The sequence below is a fragment of the Fonsecaea monophora genome, assembly GCF_001642475.1.
Source record: "Fonsecaea monophora strain CBS 269.37 chromosome Unknown Scaff64, whole genome shotgun sequence".
Taxonomy (NCBI): Eukaryota; Fungi; Ascomycota; class Eurotiomycetes; order Chaetothyriales; family Herpotrichiellaceae; genus Fonsecaea; species Fonsecaea monophora.
Window position 1 is genome coordinate 92,531 of NW_019173995.1, and position 16,686 is coordinate 109,216.

The 16,686-nt window shown below is 52.7% G+C and overlaps 3 protein-coding genes across 3 annotated transcripts; 2 read left to right on the forward strand and 1 right to left on the reverse strand.

Moving 5' to 3' along the window:
- Positions 1-6: 6 nt before the first annotated feature.
- Positions 7-1,008, reverse strand: AYO21_07884 (hypothetical protein; the record flags this gene model as incomplete). Its single annotated transcript, XM_022657837.1, has 2 exons — positions 7-781; positions 896-1,008. The coding sequence occupies 2 exons, from the start codon at positions 1,006-1,008 to the stop codon at positions 7-9; spliced, it is 888 nt and encodes a 295-aa protein (XP_022509864.1).
- A 651-nt stretch (positions 1,009-1,659) lies between these two features.
- On the forward strand, positions 1,660-3,958 carry AYO21_07885 (hypothetical protein; the record flags this gene model as incomplete). Its single annotated transcript, XM_022657838.1, has 7 exons — positions 1,660-2,266; positions 2,370-2,485; positions 2,541-2,594; positions 2,656-2,675; positions 2,725-2,798; positions 2,850-3,052; positions 3,728-3,958. The coding sequence occupies 7 exons, from the start codon at positions 1,660-1,662 to the stop codon at positions 3,956-3,958; spliced, it is 1,305 nt and encodes a 434-aa protein (XP_022509865.1).
- Positions 3,959-11,700: 7,742 nt separating this feature from the next.
- On the forward strand, positions 11,701-13,159 carry AYO21_07886 (hypothetical protein; the record flags this gene model as incomplete). Its single annotated transcript, XM_022657839.1, has 3 exons — positions 11,701-11,934; positions 11,996-12,202; positions 12,263-13,159. 3 exons carry the CDS (start codon positions 11,701-11,703, stop codon positions 13,157-13,159), a joined length of 1,338 nt encoding a protein of 445 aa, XP_022509866.1.
- Positions 13,160-16,686: the final 3,527 nt, after the last annotated feature.

Here is a 16,686-nt window from a genome sequence, read left to right on the forward strand (position 1 = left end):
GCACATCTACAGCTGAGCCTTTCGGCCTCTAGCAAGGAACGGCCTCCTCTTCACTTCCCCCCGAATCAATACTTCACCATCCATCCTTACAATCCCGAAATCCGTCAATCCGGCAGCCTCGAAGTAGCTCCTCAATTCCTCCTCGCTGAACCCGGCATGGGCCACCGTGTGCATGACACGCTCCTTCGTGGCATCCGAGCTCTCCTCCATGGCGTGGGTGACGAAGTCCAAAATTAAAAACACCCCTCCTGGCCGCAACCGTTCAACGAGCCGTTTTGTGGCTAGTTGAATGTCTTGGAAATGGTGATATCCCAGGCCTACAGCCACGAGGTCGAAGTCGAAGAATTTAGGCGAAGCTAGGTGCGAAGGGCGAGGGTCCTTCGGGTCAAGAAGATTGCCGACCACGGCGTGGGCTGTCAAGTTTTCGTCGAGCCTGTCGTCCAGCCCGAACGAACCATCCACCGATGATGAGGTATTGCCAGTGTTTGTGGAGTCAGGATTGAAACGCATGTTGTAAGCCTTCACCATGTTTTCACTCAGATCGATGCCAACGTATTCCGTGGCACGGGCGCCGAGAGCATGTGTGATGGTTCCCGGTCCACATGCATAGTCCAAAACGCGTACCTGTCGTTTAGGGGAGGACGGTGATTGGGTTTCGAACGTCGCTGAAGGGTCGATGAAGTCCACGCCGATCCAATCTACATGCTGGTGGATGAATGCGGTTACCTTGTTGAGAAGATCTCGTTGCCATTCCTCCGAGGTGTATCGCGAGGCGAAGTTACTGTTGAGCGATCTTGTTAGCCGAATCCCGGTGGTTCGACATATCCCGTAATACAACGTATATCATCTAAGTGATGAAGTGGTGCAGGATAGAGAGACAGTCTCATTGACGTACTTCCAATGTGCGCGATTTGCTTCGGTGAACGCCTCATTGTCAGGATGATGACTTTCATCTCCATCAGGAGCCTCGTGATGGTGATGGTGATGACGGTCTGAGGTTTCGGCCATTGTAACGATGAGTTCAGCTTGTAAAAATTTCCTCTACTAGGAATATAGATTGGTAGAACACTTGACTTCAGACAACGCAGCGCACCCACGATGTAATTATACCCCTCCAGTTGTCCAGAAAATGTATCCGAGGGTGGAACAAAGCACACAAAGCTGAAGCTGAGATGGACCGGAGAGTTTCCCTGATCACGGAGACATATCTGCGTGATGCCGTGGGTACGTACTTGGTAGCGTCACGGACTGTGCGAGATCGTGAGAAGAGGGCAAGATGCCGACAGGAAGCGCAAACCCTCAGATACTGACGTCCGCAAGCTCTGACATGTGACGGACAATCACAATAGTAGAAAGATTGCTGGTACCAAGACAGAAAGATAGAGGGGAGCAATCGCAGTCAAGATAATTAGTGTCCAGGTGGTGCAGGCATTGAACTTTGATGACGCAATAGTCGACACGCTTTCTCCAAGCCAACGCGTTCCGCGGCGAGTTTTAAGTGGTGAGGCGGTGGCAGGCATCAACGACGATCAAAGATTTGTCAACAGCTCAAGTACCTTGGGAGATCAATAACGGATATTGTCTTGGATATTTTGCGCTGCCACATCAGAATATCCCTTCGTTGCTGGATTTGTATGGTCTTCACGAGTCCCGTTAGCAATGCCACCTCGAAAATCGGCAGCTTCGAAAAGGGCGACCCCTGCCTCCAAAAAATCACACAAACGCCAATTGTCACAAGTCACACCCTCGATCTCGCCGGGAAGCAGGGTATCGAAGAGATTGAAGGAGTCTGCCGAGAAGGATCAACGTCGCGGCAAGACCACCCCCACGAAGAGCAAGTACTTTCAAGAGCCCGACAGCGAGGATGAGGATGTCGATATCAAGGAGGATGAGAGCGAAGAGTCGGGATATGAAGACCAAGAGGCATCGGAAACAGATCAACCCTCGACCGAGGAGCCTGACACAGAAGACGATTACGAGTCTGACGAGGAGCACAAAAGGAGAAAGCCGAAAAAGAAGACCGTCAAGTCTGGGGGTGGGCTCACTGGTGGCATCCAGGCTGTGGCCAATGCCGTGCTAGAACAAGGCAAAGAGCTCTGGAGACCTGGAGTGAAGACGGGTCTGGGTCCAGGCAAGCAGGTCTTCATTGAGAAACCGAAACCCAGGGATGATGGGGGGATCAAGTATGCTGCTGAGAAGATCCATCCGAATACTATGGCTTTCTTGAAAGATTTGAAGGAGAACAATGACAGAGAATGGCTGAAGAGTAGGTCGTGTGCTCCCTTGGGTGATTCATGCATGTTTCTGGCACTTTACAAAATGTTTGGACCATATCTCACGTCGCCAATACTGACATTGGTTGGGGACAGTGCACGATGTTGATTATAGGGCATCCTGGAAAGACTGGGAAGGATTTGTAGAAGCATTGACCGAGAAACTTACAGAGATTGACGAAACAATCCCAGAGTTACCGCCAAAGGATGTGGTATGTGCGAGAGAAACCACTTTGCTACGACTCTCGCTAATCTACCTGATATCAGGTCTTCAGGATCTACCGCGACATTCGATTCTCTTCTGACCCGACTCCTTACAAAGTATGTTGCCCCGCGAGCTGCTTGTCGAGGTTGAAATGCATGTTACTCACACATCTCAAAGCCTCATTTCTCTGCAGCATGGTAAAAGCCCCGAGTTCCCTCGTTGATATCCTGTTCTAACTGCCGCTAGGTCTCGGACTGGTCGTAAAGGGCCTTATGCGTGCTATTATGTGCATATTGAGCCTGGAGGCAAAAGTATCGTTGGTATGACATGCATCCATCGTCAAATTCCCCGCTAAGCATTGAACGTGACAGGTTCTGGGCTGTGGATGCCGGAGTCCCAGCCCTTGGCCCTCCTGAGAGCGAACATCGATCGCAAGCCGGAGAAACTGAGAAGAGTCCTCACAGAGCCTCAGTTGCGGAAGCAGATCTTGGGCGTCGCATCGAACGACGAGAAGAAGGCGGTCAAGGCATTTGCTGATCATAACAAGGAAAATGCGCTGAAAACGAAACCGAAGGTATGTGTTTCATCCTCTCTTTTTGTGTAAAAAAAAAACTCTCTGCCTGCGCACACGGACGAGGGGAGGACAACGACTCGTGAACACATGTTCTCGCTGCTCCCAAGTTAGCCACATCAGAATCTGGCAACTAAAGGAACTTGCCAGCAAATCCCTCTAGGATGAAAGGCCAGACGTGCAAAGAGGACAAAATTGTAGAGCGGAGGCACCTGCTTGCGTGACTGTCCCTCAACTCAACAGCATAATTTGCTTGATGTGTCTGCACCAGACCTGAAAACCCCTGAAGCCCCCGGCTCGGTCTCTCGACTGCAAGGAGCTAGGACCTCAGGGAGGTGACATGCAGCCATCAGGTCTCTCGCGCAGCAGAGGCCATTGATGCATGTGCGCACAGACTTGACAAATGAACACGCGTTGCACACACAATTGGAGCCCAAAAGGACTAAGACAGGGAGCTGCCGGGCTTTGGAGCGAAAGACCTACAACTGCCCCTCCTGGAAGCCCATATTCTCCGGGGCCTCCCCTGTTGGCGGCAGCCGGCGCAGTTCTCATCACCACTGCAGCATTCCTCGTTGCCCAAGGAGTTCCTCACGAACAGAATGCACTTGAGCATCGAGTACAGGTCGTCTGTACTGAACGTTGCATGATCTAGACTGGGCTGACGCTTTGTTTTGACAGGGCTACGACGCAGACAACCCGAATATCGATCTCCTTCGGCTGCGCTGTTTCACTCTTGGAAAGCGAATCCCCGACGAAAAGGTGGTCGGGGAGCAGGGACTTCAGACCATTCTCGAGTTAATTCGTCCCATGGTTCCCTTTGTGAGTCCACCTCTTTGCCTCCCATTCGTGCCCATTCGTGCGCATTGTGAGCCTGGACCACCTGCCGGGTGCTACCACAAAGAATTCTGATAAGATTGGCGCTGCGACTGGACAAAGCTTATGCGTAGACTTTGCAATTGTTTTGGGTGTCCAATCATCACGTCCACCTCGAAACATCAGCGAGCATGGCGAGATGACCGGGCCGCCGTGAGCCCAGGCGGTACCCAGGTGGACTTGAGTTGCTCCCCACCTATGCCGTTAGATACAAACTCTGACCAGAAACACTGCTGCGAAGACCCTTTACTGACTTCCCGCACAATAGGTCACATACCTCAATAGTGTCGTGATGCCAGACGATGACGAATCTAGTAGCGATGAGGCAACTGGCTGAGGAGACAAGTCAGCAGGGAGAGTTCTGGGACGAGTTCTTGCCACAGTCTTTCAAACAAAGGTTTGGTGGCGGTAAGAACCTGGTACTCCGGACTTTGCCTGGTTCACAGCAATGTTGATGTATGGAGAGACCTCTGGAGATCTTGGACGCCCTGTGACATCAATTCACTCTGTTTTTGTTCCATCCGTGGTTCCTTTGTGACATCTCACATCTCTTTCTCCCTCTTTAATACAAAGAGCACCACGTACACCAAAGTGACCAGCATCCGAAGCCAATGGACCAATAGTGTCGTCGGCAACTATCATTGGATAGTCTGGGTCTCAAATGCGAGTCCAGTTTGTGGTTTCATCTGGAGCGCTGTCACTTCGGATCAATAGTGACACTGTCCAAGCAAAAGCCCATGAATGACAGCTTGCCTTGTACGAGGCACATTGGCGCAAAACGTGGTGGTGGCGGTCACTGTGACGTGGCAATGGAGTGACTGGTGACTTAGTCTTCGAGTATATTATTTCGATGCTTTCCGTATCGGACATGGTGCCATTTGTTTTGTCTCAGGTGTTCCAAGTTCAGCTGAGCGGTCCACTTTTTCACCTGTGGGAACAGCCAGTCATGGTTCGATGGAGCGGGGACTGGTGACGGGGAGGCGTTGGGCCAGATCAACGACAAGAAGAGAAATTACTGCAGGCTCCCCTGGCACAAACCGAGTGTGGGTGAGTGGAAAAGAACCTCGTACTCGGTACTTTGTAGGTACTGAGTAATTTTCTGACCATCACAAGGCGAAATGGCGGTGGGCTATTCGAGAGGGTGGACCAGGAGTGCCAGTAGCAGGCGACCGACTCCATCTCTTTTTTGCGCCGGTGTCAAAGAGCCGAGCCGCTGCGTCAAGCCAAAGTCATGTGAGAAGGGTCTTTGAGCTTCCAAATGTCAGTCTGTCAGACCGAACACGAGACCATTCAAACGGATACCAGACGCGTACAAGACGGATACACAACGTACCAAGAATACCATGAGCCAGCATACCTTCCAGCCTCTCGATCTGCCTCCCACTGTTACTCGGTCCGCGACTCTGTCAACGAGATCAATATTGGTGACTTTCTCGGATGAAGTATCAAGATTTCGGTATCCTGACTCTTTCAGCGATCTCCCCTTATACTGGTGTTCAAAGCTTACGTATTGATTGCAGCAAGGTGATTCAACAACCTCTACTGCTTGCCACCTCTCTCCGCGAGACTCCGTGTGCGAAAGGATCAAGGGCAAGAAAAAAAGACATGAATGACACCACTAAAATGGGCAAGAGAAGGAAACGAAAGCGAAATTGACCGTGTCAGGCCGGGGTGGTCGACTCTTTACGTGGAACGAGGATGGTTTGACTGTCTGGGGGTCCTCGTCCGTCGTGGCTCGATGGGTCAGGCGGGCACACGCCCTGCGCCGCTCGCAATCTGGTTTGTCTACAATGTTGGCACGATGGTGAGGGTCGATGGCGGCCCGTCTGCAAATGCGTTCCGATTGCTCGGCTACAGCAAGTTTCGCTCTACCCTAGCAGGGTGCGCCTCTCCCTGCGTCCTCCGTTCGCTTCCAGCACGTCGGTTACACCACCGAGGGAGCGGCCGCAGTTCTTGCAGGACGATCTATCGGCTTTGGGAGCTGAAAATGTGCGAGGCCGTGAGCAAGCTGGTCTGCGGGATCCATCCCCGTTGACTGACCAATTCCCAACCGGACGCCAGAAACCACTTTCTTATTGAGTTCTTTCCCCTTCCTTCCCCTATCGGTTGCACTCCCGGGATGCTCGGTTTTGTAGCGAAGGTCGGCTCTCACAACTCTCCATGGTGTCACAAGGTCGTTTGCTGGCTTAGAACAGGCACCCACAAAACCTTGGACGGGAAGTCCTGAGAGGGAAGCCTTCTAGACATGTCTCCAGTGTCCTCTTTACCACTTCCTGCGTATTCCCTCTGAGGCGACAAGCAACTCAACTCCCTCCTATAAACCCACCTTTTGCTTCGGTAATGACATTGCAAGCTAGTGGGACCTCCGGGTTCGAGCACTGAAAGATTTATTTGATCATGTCTCAAACTAAGAAACAACTCTGGGCGCAGGCGGAATTGTGGTGCGACAAGGTCGACGCATACTCGGTAAATAGTCTACTCCTACATTCGGACGGTGTCGTCTCCCCAGCAGGACAAATGGAGAATTTATTTGCAGAAAGATAAGCAGGCCTGCGGCGTCGATCCGAACATTGCATGATCTGTAGCAGAGGAAAGAAATTGGGAGGGCGGCCCCTAGGGCAGAGCCGAGCCTGGTGGCTTTCGCCTTTTGCCCCTCGCCCTTCGCCTTTGGGGCGTCGAGGGCCCCCGTCGCGCATTACGATTCACTCGGTATTGGGCGCCCTCCGTTACCACTTCAGCGCAGTCCTTCCGCGCACACCGGCCACCAATCTTGGACGCTAAGGTCCCTTTGTCTGACTTCTGGATCTCTCTCCACAGGCCTGCTTCACGACCTGGGGAAGGACTAGTCCCTCAACGGTCCTTTTCTGGTACTACGTCACCACTAAATAGTTGGTTGCACTATTCCATTGAAGTCATGGACACAAGGGAAAAGAGTTGAGCCTGCAGGATATTGTTTTCACGGCTTCGCTAGATACCAAGCGAGGTGAGCAGCAGGACACGGTTCCGCGAGCTTACACTTTGCAGCTCAACCGGTGTAGCCTTGGTCACCCACATCGAATGATGAGCCTGACCGAGAAAGTTGGTCGCAGTATGCTAGACCCCTTATTCGCCCTTACGTTAAGCACCACCGCTACGGGAGTTTCCCTAGCTACACTATTGCAATGGCGGGTGCCCCCGTCAAATGCACAATCGAGGCCAGAATGTACAAGTTAAGGCCCGGACCACTGCGGCAAGGGAACAGGCTTCAGCGACACATTATTGCCAGATCAACCATTTAGCACATGCCCAACCTGTCGCTAGTCCTGCATCATGCAGCAATACACAGCCTGGACGAGGTCAGATGACAGAGAGCTGCATCATCTAGTTGCTGCACACAAATCCTCCCAAGATCAATTTTTGATTTTGGATGGAGAGACTCAAGTGGTGGATAACGCCGTCAACCACACCGCTTTCTCGAAAAAGGAATCGAGATGCACGCTCACACCGTCTGGGAGGGTCCTTTACTCTAGCCATGATGGCGTGCCGGGAATCTGTCAACACTGGCTCAGGACAAACCCAAGCGTCGACCTCGATACCACACGATGGTTTAAGAAATACCGTCACGGGTTTGGTGTCACCCGAGAACTGCTTCGAGCAAACAATTGACGGGGCAAGGCAGCGGAAAGCAGCGAACCGGATAAAAAAAGTCGACCAGGATCTGAGGAGGATGCAAATCCCTGGAAGCTGCATCCTCTAGGGCGCTGTCATATTCTTGCACATTGCTTTTGATGTTGCACGGCAGACGGAATCTTGGATGCTGCACACGCCGCGGATACGAGACGAAAGTTTGTCACCACTCTTGGGAATCCCTTTCCCTCCGATCCCTGACCTCGATCAAAAATCCCACGTCTAAGGGACTCTCTCGGAGCTATGGCGAGTCAGGTACCCTTTTGGACGGACAAGGACGTGGACATGGAGCGTGCAACTGGAGAGGTAAGCCTGGCCTACCATTATTATGTATAAAACATGTACGGGCATTTCTGGGCGGAAGTACGGCATGTTACGCCCAAGGACGTATCGACTCTGTAAAATACTAGGCAATACGTCGAAAGAACTTGTTGGGAACAAGACAAACGGTCCGTCATCTCAGCTGGACGGTTGGCCGCTCACGCCGCTCCAAGGAAAGGGGGATGTGCATCGTGCATGGGATGGTACTGCACTTACGCCTGCATCGACGGCGCCTTACATAGGCGTCCTCTAGTCTCCCTTCGACATTTCCTTGCGCATTGCATGATGGCTGCATGCTTCCTAGAGGGGCCGCTCCCCGAATTACGAAAATCTACTTGTGTCTACAAGTAAGGGTTGAGGGAGGGTAGCTCGCCTGGTATTAGGGTCTTGTCCAACACCTGGAGCCACGAGTCAGCATCTACTAGGATGCTGGTCCAGCAAAGAGACCGGGTTCAACTCTGATTGCAAGGCCCTTGGTACAGCGATTCGCAGTTTGGGGAAAAGCTTTGTCTCGCTCTAGCATCAGCATCGAGACGAGAGGCAACGGCCCGATCGACAGATAAGAGGGTTCGATAGACCTTGGTTTGTCGGCAGATTCGAAGCATCGATTTTCCAACTACTTTCCTGTTGCTACAGCCTCTGGTTTTTCTGTTTCTGTGCATGGACTATCCTTTTGGCCACAAATATCAACCGAGGGCCACTCTCTCTACCAGCAGACCTCGTATTCACGTCCTCATCATCTCCCAGCTCACAAGCACCCATCTTACGCAGCACACACCCTGCCCACCCCTATTCAGCTGGCTCCCTTTGAGCCTGGACTGGCCTTGATTGACGGCTCCCCTTGCCAATTCGCACTGATTCGCACCGTATCAAACGGTGGATGACGGAACTTTGCGCATGGTCTTTCCCCTCCAAGAAAACCATCCTCTCCACAAAAAGAATTTTACATCACGAGTCGAACCTTTTTCGACGGCGACGACTCGGATTACTACCTCCTCCACAATCCCAGGACCACCCAGACTTTACGGTTTTGGTGGCCACTGGCCACGCGAAGCAAGTCATCCAGAAGGACTGATGCGAACCAATCGAGCCATTAAAATCGATTATTGTACCTACTTGTGCTGCACGCTCTCCGATGCCCCTCCGCCACGAGTCTGAGACTAGCGAGTGAATTGAGTGAGCAAAGTGGCCAATTATTCCTCACAGCTGGTTGCGGCAACCCTATCCCTGTCCTGGATTTCTTTCCCCCTCCCAACTAAGGCCTGGGAAGTCAACAAGAAAGACTTACTCATCCCCAAGAGAGTGACCCATTTCAGGATCCCAGCCAGAGGCACCAAAGGCACGTACCTAGCGGGGTCACCCTCGCTCGCACTTTAGCCTGGACGCATCTAGCATACGTTGACGGGGTTGACGGAACTGCCCTCCCATCTCCAGGGAACGAGAGCAAGGTTACAGGCTTTCCGGGCCCTTCCTGTCCTCTTTTTTCTCCCTTCTCTATTTCTGACAAGCTGACTGGCATTTGCCCTCGCTTGGCTCCTAACTTTCCACGTCTGTGACTTGCGGAACCAGCTGGGAATCCATCTCCTTCCGTTTTTCTTCTCAATTGCCGTCTGCAGCTCCATCTGTCCCCGTCCGCCATCACGCCTCGCCATCATCCGAGGGGTGGAGCCGGCACTGGCGGCCGGTGACGAGCACTGCAGGACATCGAGTTCATCTTATTCGATTTCAGCTTCGACCAGGGGTGGGGGGACGCTTTGTCCAATAAAGACCGGAAAGGGCTGGATATCTTGTGGAACATTCGGATCGACTCGCCGTAACGCACAAACCACAAGCAGCAAACGTGTTGGGCTTTTTTTTTTGGCTGCAAACGAGTTCTGCAGACCAGATTCCTCATCTCGGATCCGTCCTAGTAGGTTTCTCTCAAGCTCGCTACTAGCGAAAAGTCGATCGATTTTGTGACGACAAGCCTCCAAAAAACAATATTCAGGCGGATATTACCTACGAGCTACCACCCATGACCATTATTTTCATCCCACTCCACCCAGAACGCTAATAACCGTGTGTCAAACGACGCAAGGAGAAAGAGAGGGGCAAGCACCAGGCATCCCGAAAGGTGTAACCCCGCCTCGCCATACACACAAGGGTGACAGGACAACCCGTCACCGGAAGTTGACAGGCCACACCAGAAGGAAGGGAGGTTTCCGTCTTCGTCTCGTTTCGGCCTGAGAATCCACCTGGAGAGGGTGAGAGGGTGTGCAATTCATTTTTGCGAAGGGTGTCCCTTGGGGGTGGTATACCTCGTACGAGATACACCGAGAACCAGTGGCCGGAGTTCCCCTTGCAGCAAGCATTACAGCATTTTTAACCTTGGGACGCTCGCCAACACCTTACGGATCTCGACAAAGTTCGGGCACTCAGTTGGGAACTGGCGGGGAAGGCCTCAGCTCAAGGGACTCGCCCAGCACCGCCCGCATCCAACCAGTGGTTTCCGTCAGGCAGCCGAAGAGGCCGAGCCACAAGGCACTTGCCGGACAAAGGTTCAAGGTCAAGTTCCCAGCTGCGGGAGGGCCTGGCGGCTCCGATTACAAGCAGCGGCACTACTTGTCATTTTCCCACCAAAGTGTTGCAAGTGGCAGGTGGCAGCAGACCCCCCCCCCCCCCCCCCCCCAGCCGTGCCAGGCCAAGTTACCAGCCAGTGCCCAACCAAGTGCCAGCCTAAGGATCGTGTGAGAGAGAACCACAGGCAACCCACACCCTCAAAAAGCCTAACTAGCCGGGCTCCATTCCAAGCATCCCCACCTGGCGCCTGGCACCTGATGATCCCTGTCCTGCATCGCTAGTAGGCTCAATACCGCTTCTCCGGACCGTCTCCTTGGGTCACTACTCCCTTAGTGCCCTCTGGCCTTTGGGTGCTTTTAGGGGCTTCCAGAAAAACCCCCAAGGCAGTAACTGTGTACATTTACCTTGGCTACTCTCCCGCCCGCAGCCCTAGCTCCCACCCCAAAATCTCTCCCTCCTTCGGTTGTGCCTGCAGCAGTTGAGAGCCTATAGCGACCGCTTGCCACTCTGTTCCAAGCAGCCCTTGGAGTCCTTGGACACAACTCTCCATCCCCATCACACCCACCGCCGTCTCCAATCATTCTTCATCAACCGCCTCTCCCTCCCATTATCGTCATCCTCAGCTCGTCACGTCCTCCATCACCTTGTCCACTCTCACATCGTCTCTCACCCTTCTCTCTCTCACCTCTCACACCTCTCACACCTCTCACCATCCCTTGGATCGCCTTCCTTTCGACGGGCTCTGACGCAGCCCTTCCGTCCGAACGCATACCCGCCCGCCTGCGAACACCTGATCATCTTTTCTGCCAGGGCCCGACACTTCGTACCATCTTACAAAGTTTTTTTTCCCTTTGTTGCCCGGACGCCTTCTAAGCAACTTAATATCTCAGCCCGGTCACCTCGCACACCCTTGCAGGAACTTCATCCCCTCTACTTACTTTCCTCCTCTCCCCCCCTCGCACCGCAGTGCTTGACGACTGCGCCCGCGCCGCCTCACATCGACTCTCCCTCCCAACTGTTCGACCTCGAGCTGGTTCCGAGGTCGACGCTTTTTATCCTTCAGATTTCCTCGTACGCTCTGCGAGCAAGTCTCTGTTTGCTTTTCAACGCCTCGACGGCCCTTCCCTTACCCGTTTTCCTGTTAGCCTCGGTTGTTTCCTGGCCTGCGTCGACCCCCTTCGCTGGACCTGTGTCACCCACACACAATCTTTGGATAATTCATGGCGGCACAAATGGCGGATCCCCGGGATGCTCAACGTCCTCAGTACCCTCCTCCTCCGGACGACTCTATCCAGGGTGGCTACTACTCACAACAATCTCCCCAGCGTCCTCCCGCGAGAGATGACCGGAGCCCATATCCTCCTCCAGAACCCGCGAGGCAGCAGTATCCAGACCCAAGGGCGGCTCATCCATATCCCCCTCCACAGGCATGGCCAAGTCAGCATGGGGCTTATCCTCACTACCCAGTAAGTCGCTTCTTTCCAAGTCGAGTTGAGATATGTTCAGCTGACAATCGGTAAACAAAAGGACCCTGCGCATCCAGCATACGCATATCCCCCAAGGCCTGATCTGGGACAGCCCCCACCACCCATGCAACCGGATGCGTACCGCCTTCCACCAGTGTATGCGCATCCCCACGCAGGCTACTATGCTCCTCCCTACCCCCCGCCTGCTCCAGCTGCTGCGCCGCGACAACGTACCGCCATAGCCTGCAAGTACTGCCGGAAGAGAAAGGTATGCATGATATCTCTCGGCGCGAAGATAGTTGAGGGACATGCACTAATGTCAGATTAGATTCGGTGCTCAGGCTATGACAGTTCTCCGGATGGCCGCTGTCAAAACTGTGTGCGGTTCAACCAGCAGTGCTTGTTCCATCCCGTCTCGTCTCAGGCTGCCTTTGTCCCCGCCAATGCGGTTTATGGACCCAATGCCGCGCGGGCTCCCATCGCAGGTCAACCTGATGGTCGAGCCGGCCAAAATGGACACCATTATCCCCGGGAGGGTGACCCGCCGCCAATGCTCTATGGTGCCCACGGCCAACCTCTAGGACCCGCTGGACCTCATGGCCAACCCCAGTACAACTATCCACCGCCACCGCCACCTGGTTATTCTCCTGCGCCTTACCCCTACTCGTATCCTCCTGCTGGACCATCGTATGACGCACATGGGCAGGCTCAAGCTGCTCAGCATGATGAACGTGTCAGTCTTAAACGTCCCCCTCCTGATGATGACCCCCACAATGAGAATTCTCATGCATCCCAGTCTCCCCATCCCAGCTCGCGTGCGCGCAACAGTACATATGAGTCACGCCAAAACAGCAGTGGTAGCTATGATTATGCGGATCATACTCCCGGTGCGCCTACCTCGCCGGCTACGTCGACCATGAGCTATCAATCCTTCCCTCAACAGCCGGCTCGCTATCCCAATGGCACTCAATCTCAAAAGGGCAACGTGTCTCCGTCTGGTCTGACGCCGCAGTCGGCGCAGAGCTACAATTCGCCCCATCAAGCGCCGACCTACGATGACGGCAGAACTCCGCCACCTAATCAACCTGGTTCGGCAGGCTCCTCTGCCAACGGTAGAAGTGGCATGAAGGTGCATGAGATGCTTGAACACACCCGGACTGCAGCTCCGGACCTACGAGGCAAGAACGACAACGAGATGCTGAGCAAGCTGGATGGCAAGAAATAATGACAGCTTGCTTGTGCTCTCCGTCCCGCCTTTTTCGTCCTCTCCTCACAGAGGCCCTGGGATTTTCCCGTAAGAACCCAGCGGGCCCTGTTTTCCTCCCACAGGAGTTGGCTCGGAGAGCATGCTCATCACCCCTGTTATCAACTCCATCGTGCAATGCGTGCACTTCGGGCTTTCAGGACGTTCGTCGGGTCTCAGCGACATCGGGTTACATGGATTTTTTTTTCGTTTTGCAAAACAATACACACCTCGGGGCGACCCACATCTCTTTATTTTCATCGTTATCGGTCTTTACTGGAATTTCGCCAGTGAATCGGACGGAAAGGGCTAAAATGGGATAAGATAAACCATTGGGTGGCTGTTTGATCAAGTTCTCTTTCTCTCGGAAGATCGCAAAGCTGTTACGACTTTTTTGCCCCTTGGCCCTCGGCTATCAGAGCCCGATTCACCTTTTGCGAACGTTGAACGAAATGCAACATTGGGTGGCTATGTGAATTTTTTTGTTTTTGACTTAATGCGCTACTGTACCTGGGAAGGCTGTCTGAATCCTTTTTGTTATTTTGTTTTTTTTCCAAGCAGAAAAGAAAACCAAACGCGCGTTGCAACCTTGTGTACTCATAGTACTTTTTCACCACCTCTCTCGGGTCATCGGACAGCGGCTCTGTTTGAAGCCGGTCCTTCTCAAGCTCTCTGATCAAGACGGGTTCTTCAACAAATTTCGATGAGATCAAACGAGGGTGGACAGAGTGAGCGGCGGAACAAATCTACTGACTGAACGGGTGAGATGGGCGTTTGGAGACACTGGAGTTGTTAATGGGCGAAGAGAAGAGGCAAGATGATTCTGTCTGGGCTTGGACTCTGTGGCATCGGCCGCAACAACTGGCAAGAAACACTCAGCACAGCCTGACGATCCGGAGATGTTTGAGCTCGGTGGGATTCTTGTTTTGTGCCGGCACACTGGGAAAGGACGGGATGGAACAATGGAGGTCTGTTGAGCTTTGTTTACTAGTGGTGCTAGTTTCTGAATGCTTATCACCTTTGTTTAGTTTCTGGTCAGAGTGTCTTTTTGTCAGCGAGTACGAGTAGTTCAGTCGGTCGGCTATGAGATCTGCCCAATCGCGTTTCCTACAGCGCTGAAAGGATGTGATCCCCTGGTCCCAGCTGGAACCAATCCGTAGCGGCGACTTGTGCGGGAGGAGATGTCTGGAACTATGGCGATCAAGGGCTGCCTGAGCAGTGGTCTTGGGGCAAAGGTATTGGACGTGCCGTGATTCCGTCATTCGCCATCCACAAATAGCGATGCAGAGAGGGATGGTGAAACCGAGTACTTTTCAAGGCATGCATGCATGTATGCACGACATTTATTTTTTCCCCATGAACCTTTTTTGTTCTGAGGAGCAGGAGGGGTTATCGGAAGGGGGATGGGGGAGGGTTTGCCTATCTATTATCATTACCCGATTTCCGAAGTTCCGGCTTCACGAACGACGGGAGGAAGGGAGGGAGGGAGGGTATGCGATGCGCGTATGCACGCGTGCATGCAGGCATGCATGGCATGGCATGCACTGGATATGCAGGTTCGGGAGGGGAAGGGGCGGTGCGCGGGACGAGACTTTTTTTTTTATTCAACCGTTTTTCCTTTGTTTTTGGCCTCTCTTCGGGCTGAGTTTTTTCCAGAGTTTGTGTTTTTGGTTTGGCCGCATTTCAGGTCGCATAACCGCATGGCCGCCACCGATACGATGCGATGCCGCGGCGGGCGGGCGCGCATGAACCCCCAATTTTTAGGTAATTGAACTTGACTTGCTCCGACCGACTGACCGACCGTCCAACCGACCGATTACCTTCCCGCCCGTCCCTTTTTGCCAATCTGCCCTGCATGCATTTTTAAGGTACCGCATCCCCTATCAGCTGCCAGTTTGCCAAGGGAGGATTGCAGATTCGATTGTCGATAAGCGGGGGGATGGGGGTGTGTGGGAGAGTAGGAGTATGACAGGTGACTCGGAACTTTTTTGATCCTGTTGGTATTTGTAGAGGGAGAACTTCTACTTGGTATTAGAGGACGATGGAACGGAATAGAGAGAGGAACCGCGCATGGGAGTTTAGTCTCAGCTGAGGGGTAGAAACAATCATAACACTGCCATGATGCTGACGATGGTTGATGGGGGGTGGGTGGGGGCAACTTTTGGGGGCCATTTGTCTGACTTTAACTGCCGTTTAGGTACCGTACCTATGTAGGGAGTGCTATAACTGGTACCTTTCTAGGTAGGCTTCCAGGTGCTTCTACTGTACCAATCCAGAGAGGTAGATGGTCTTCTAGCTGGCCTACTTGCCTACTTGCCTACTTGTCTACTTACCTAGCAGGCCTACATTTAACCTTACTTAGTCGGTACCTAAGGTACTATGTAATGGTGCCTAACTTTCTATCTATCGGTAGCCCACCCGGCAAAGATACCCTCTCACAATCCTGTACATTCACACATCCTCGTAACCATTTCAAACTGCGGCCACCCGCACAAGGCTGAAAATACCTATCAACCCCCTTTTCCGTGTCACCTGAATTGACTCACTCACTTGAGCAGCGTACGAGGTACTCGGGTACAGCACCCTCAACGCCTCATCATAATACGACAAAACACAAAACAACACAGTACAGTGTACACAACACCAAGGAAGACGCAATGGAAAACAAAAAGCAAAAAACCAAAAAAAACTAAAACTCCAATGAGAATGGGAATGGGAATGGAAGAGGGAACTCTTAGAGGTCAGTGTCAGCCCCTGGTGAGTGAATCGGTAGAGCTCTTTGCTATTGCTATCGCTAGCGCTATCGCCATTGACTACCTTGCTTTGCCATGTCATGCTATGCCATTGCTTGTCCTTGTCCACGCTCGCCATCCATGGACTCTGTGTTTCTTGCATGCACGCACCACGTTCTGTCTAGCTCCTCAGTCATGCCCGTAGTCAGAACCAGCACAGCGACTCGGTCTGTACCTTTTGCCCTCGAGTAAAGGCACTGTCCCAAGTCGTGTCCATGTTCAATGTCTCAATCTCCTGTGTTTTTCTTGATTTTTCGCTTTTCATTTTTTCGTGTGCGTGTGAGATCTTTTCTTTTTTCTTTTCCCACCCAGTCGCCCTTTTGCTCAAGGGGCCGAGTCGGGGGGTCTTTTTCGGTTCCTTGTTTTCCCTCTCAAGTAGGTACCAATCCTTCAGGTCTGGACAACAGGTCACTCGCTCGCTCGCTCATGGGGAATGGGGGACAGAGTCTTTTTCTTGGGTCTTGTTTCGTTTTCTGGTGTTTCTCTGTCGAGCACTTGTTCATCCATGATCCAGCCATCCATCTCCAAGTGCAAGCTAGCTCTTCTCGCGAGTCGCGACGCATCTGGCATCACGCGTTTCATACCCTCATAGCAAGTCGTCACCATCATTTTTCTCATCATCCTTGACATGAATTCGTTTCTGCCATCACACGACCAGTGCATCGCATCGCATTGTATTGCACTGTAGGCATTCTTGATCCACCATTGTTTTTCCGG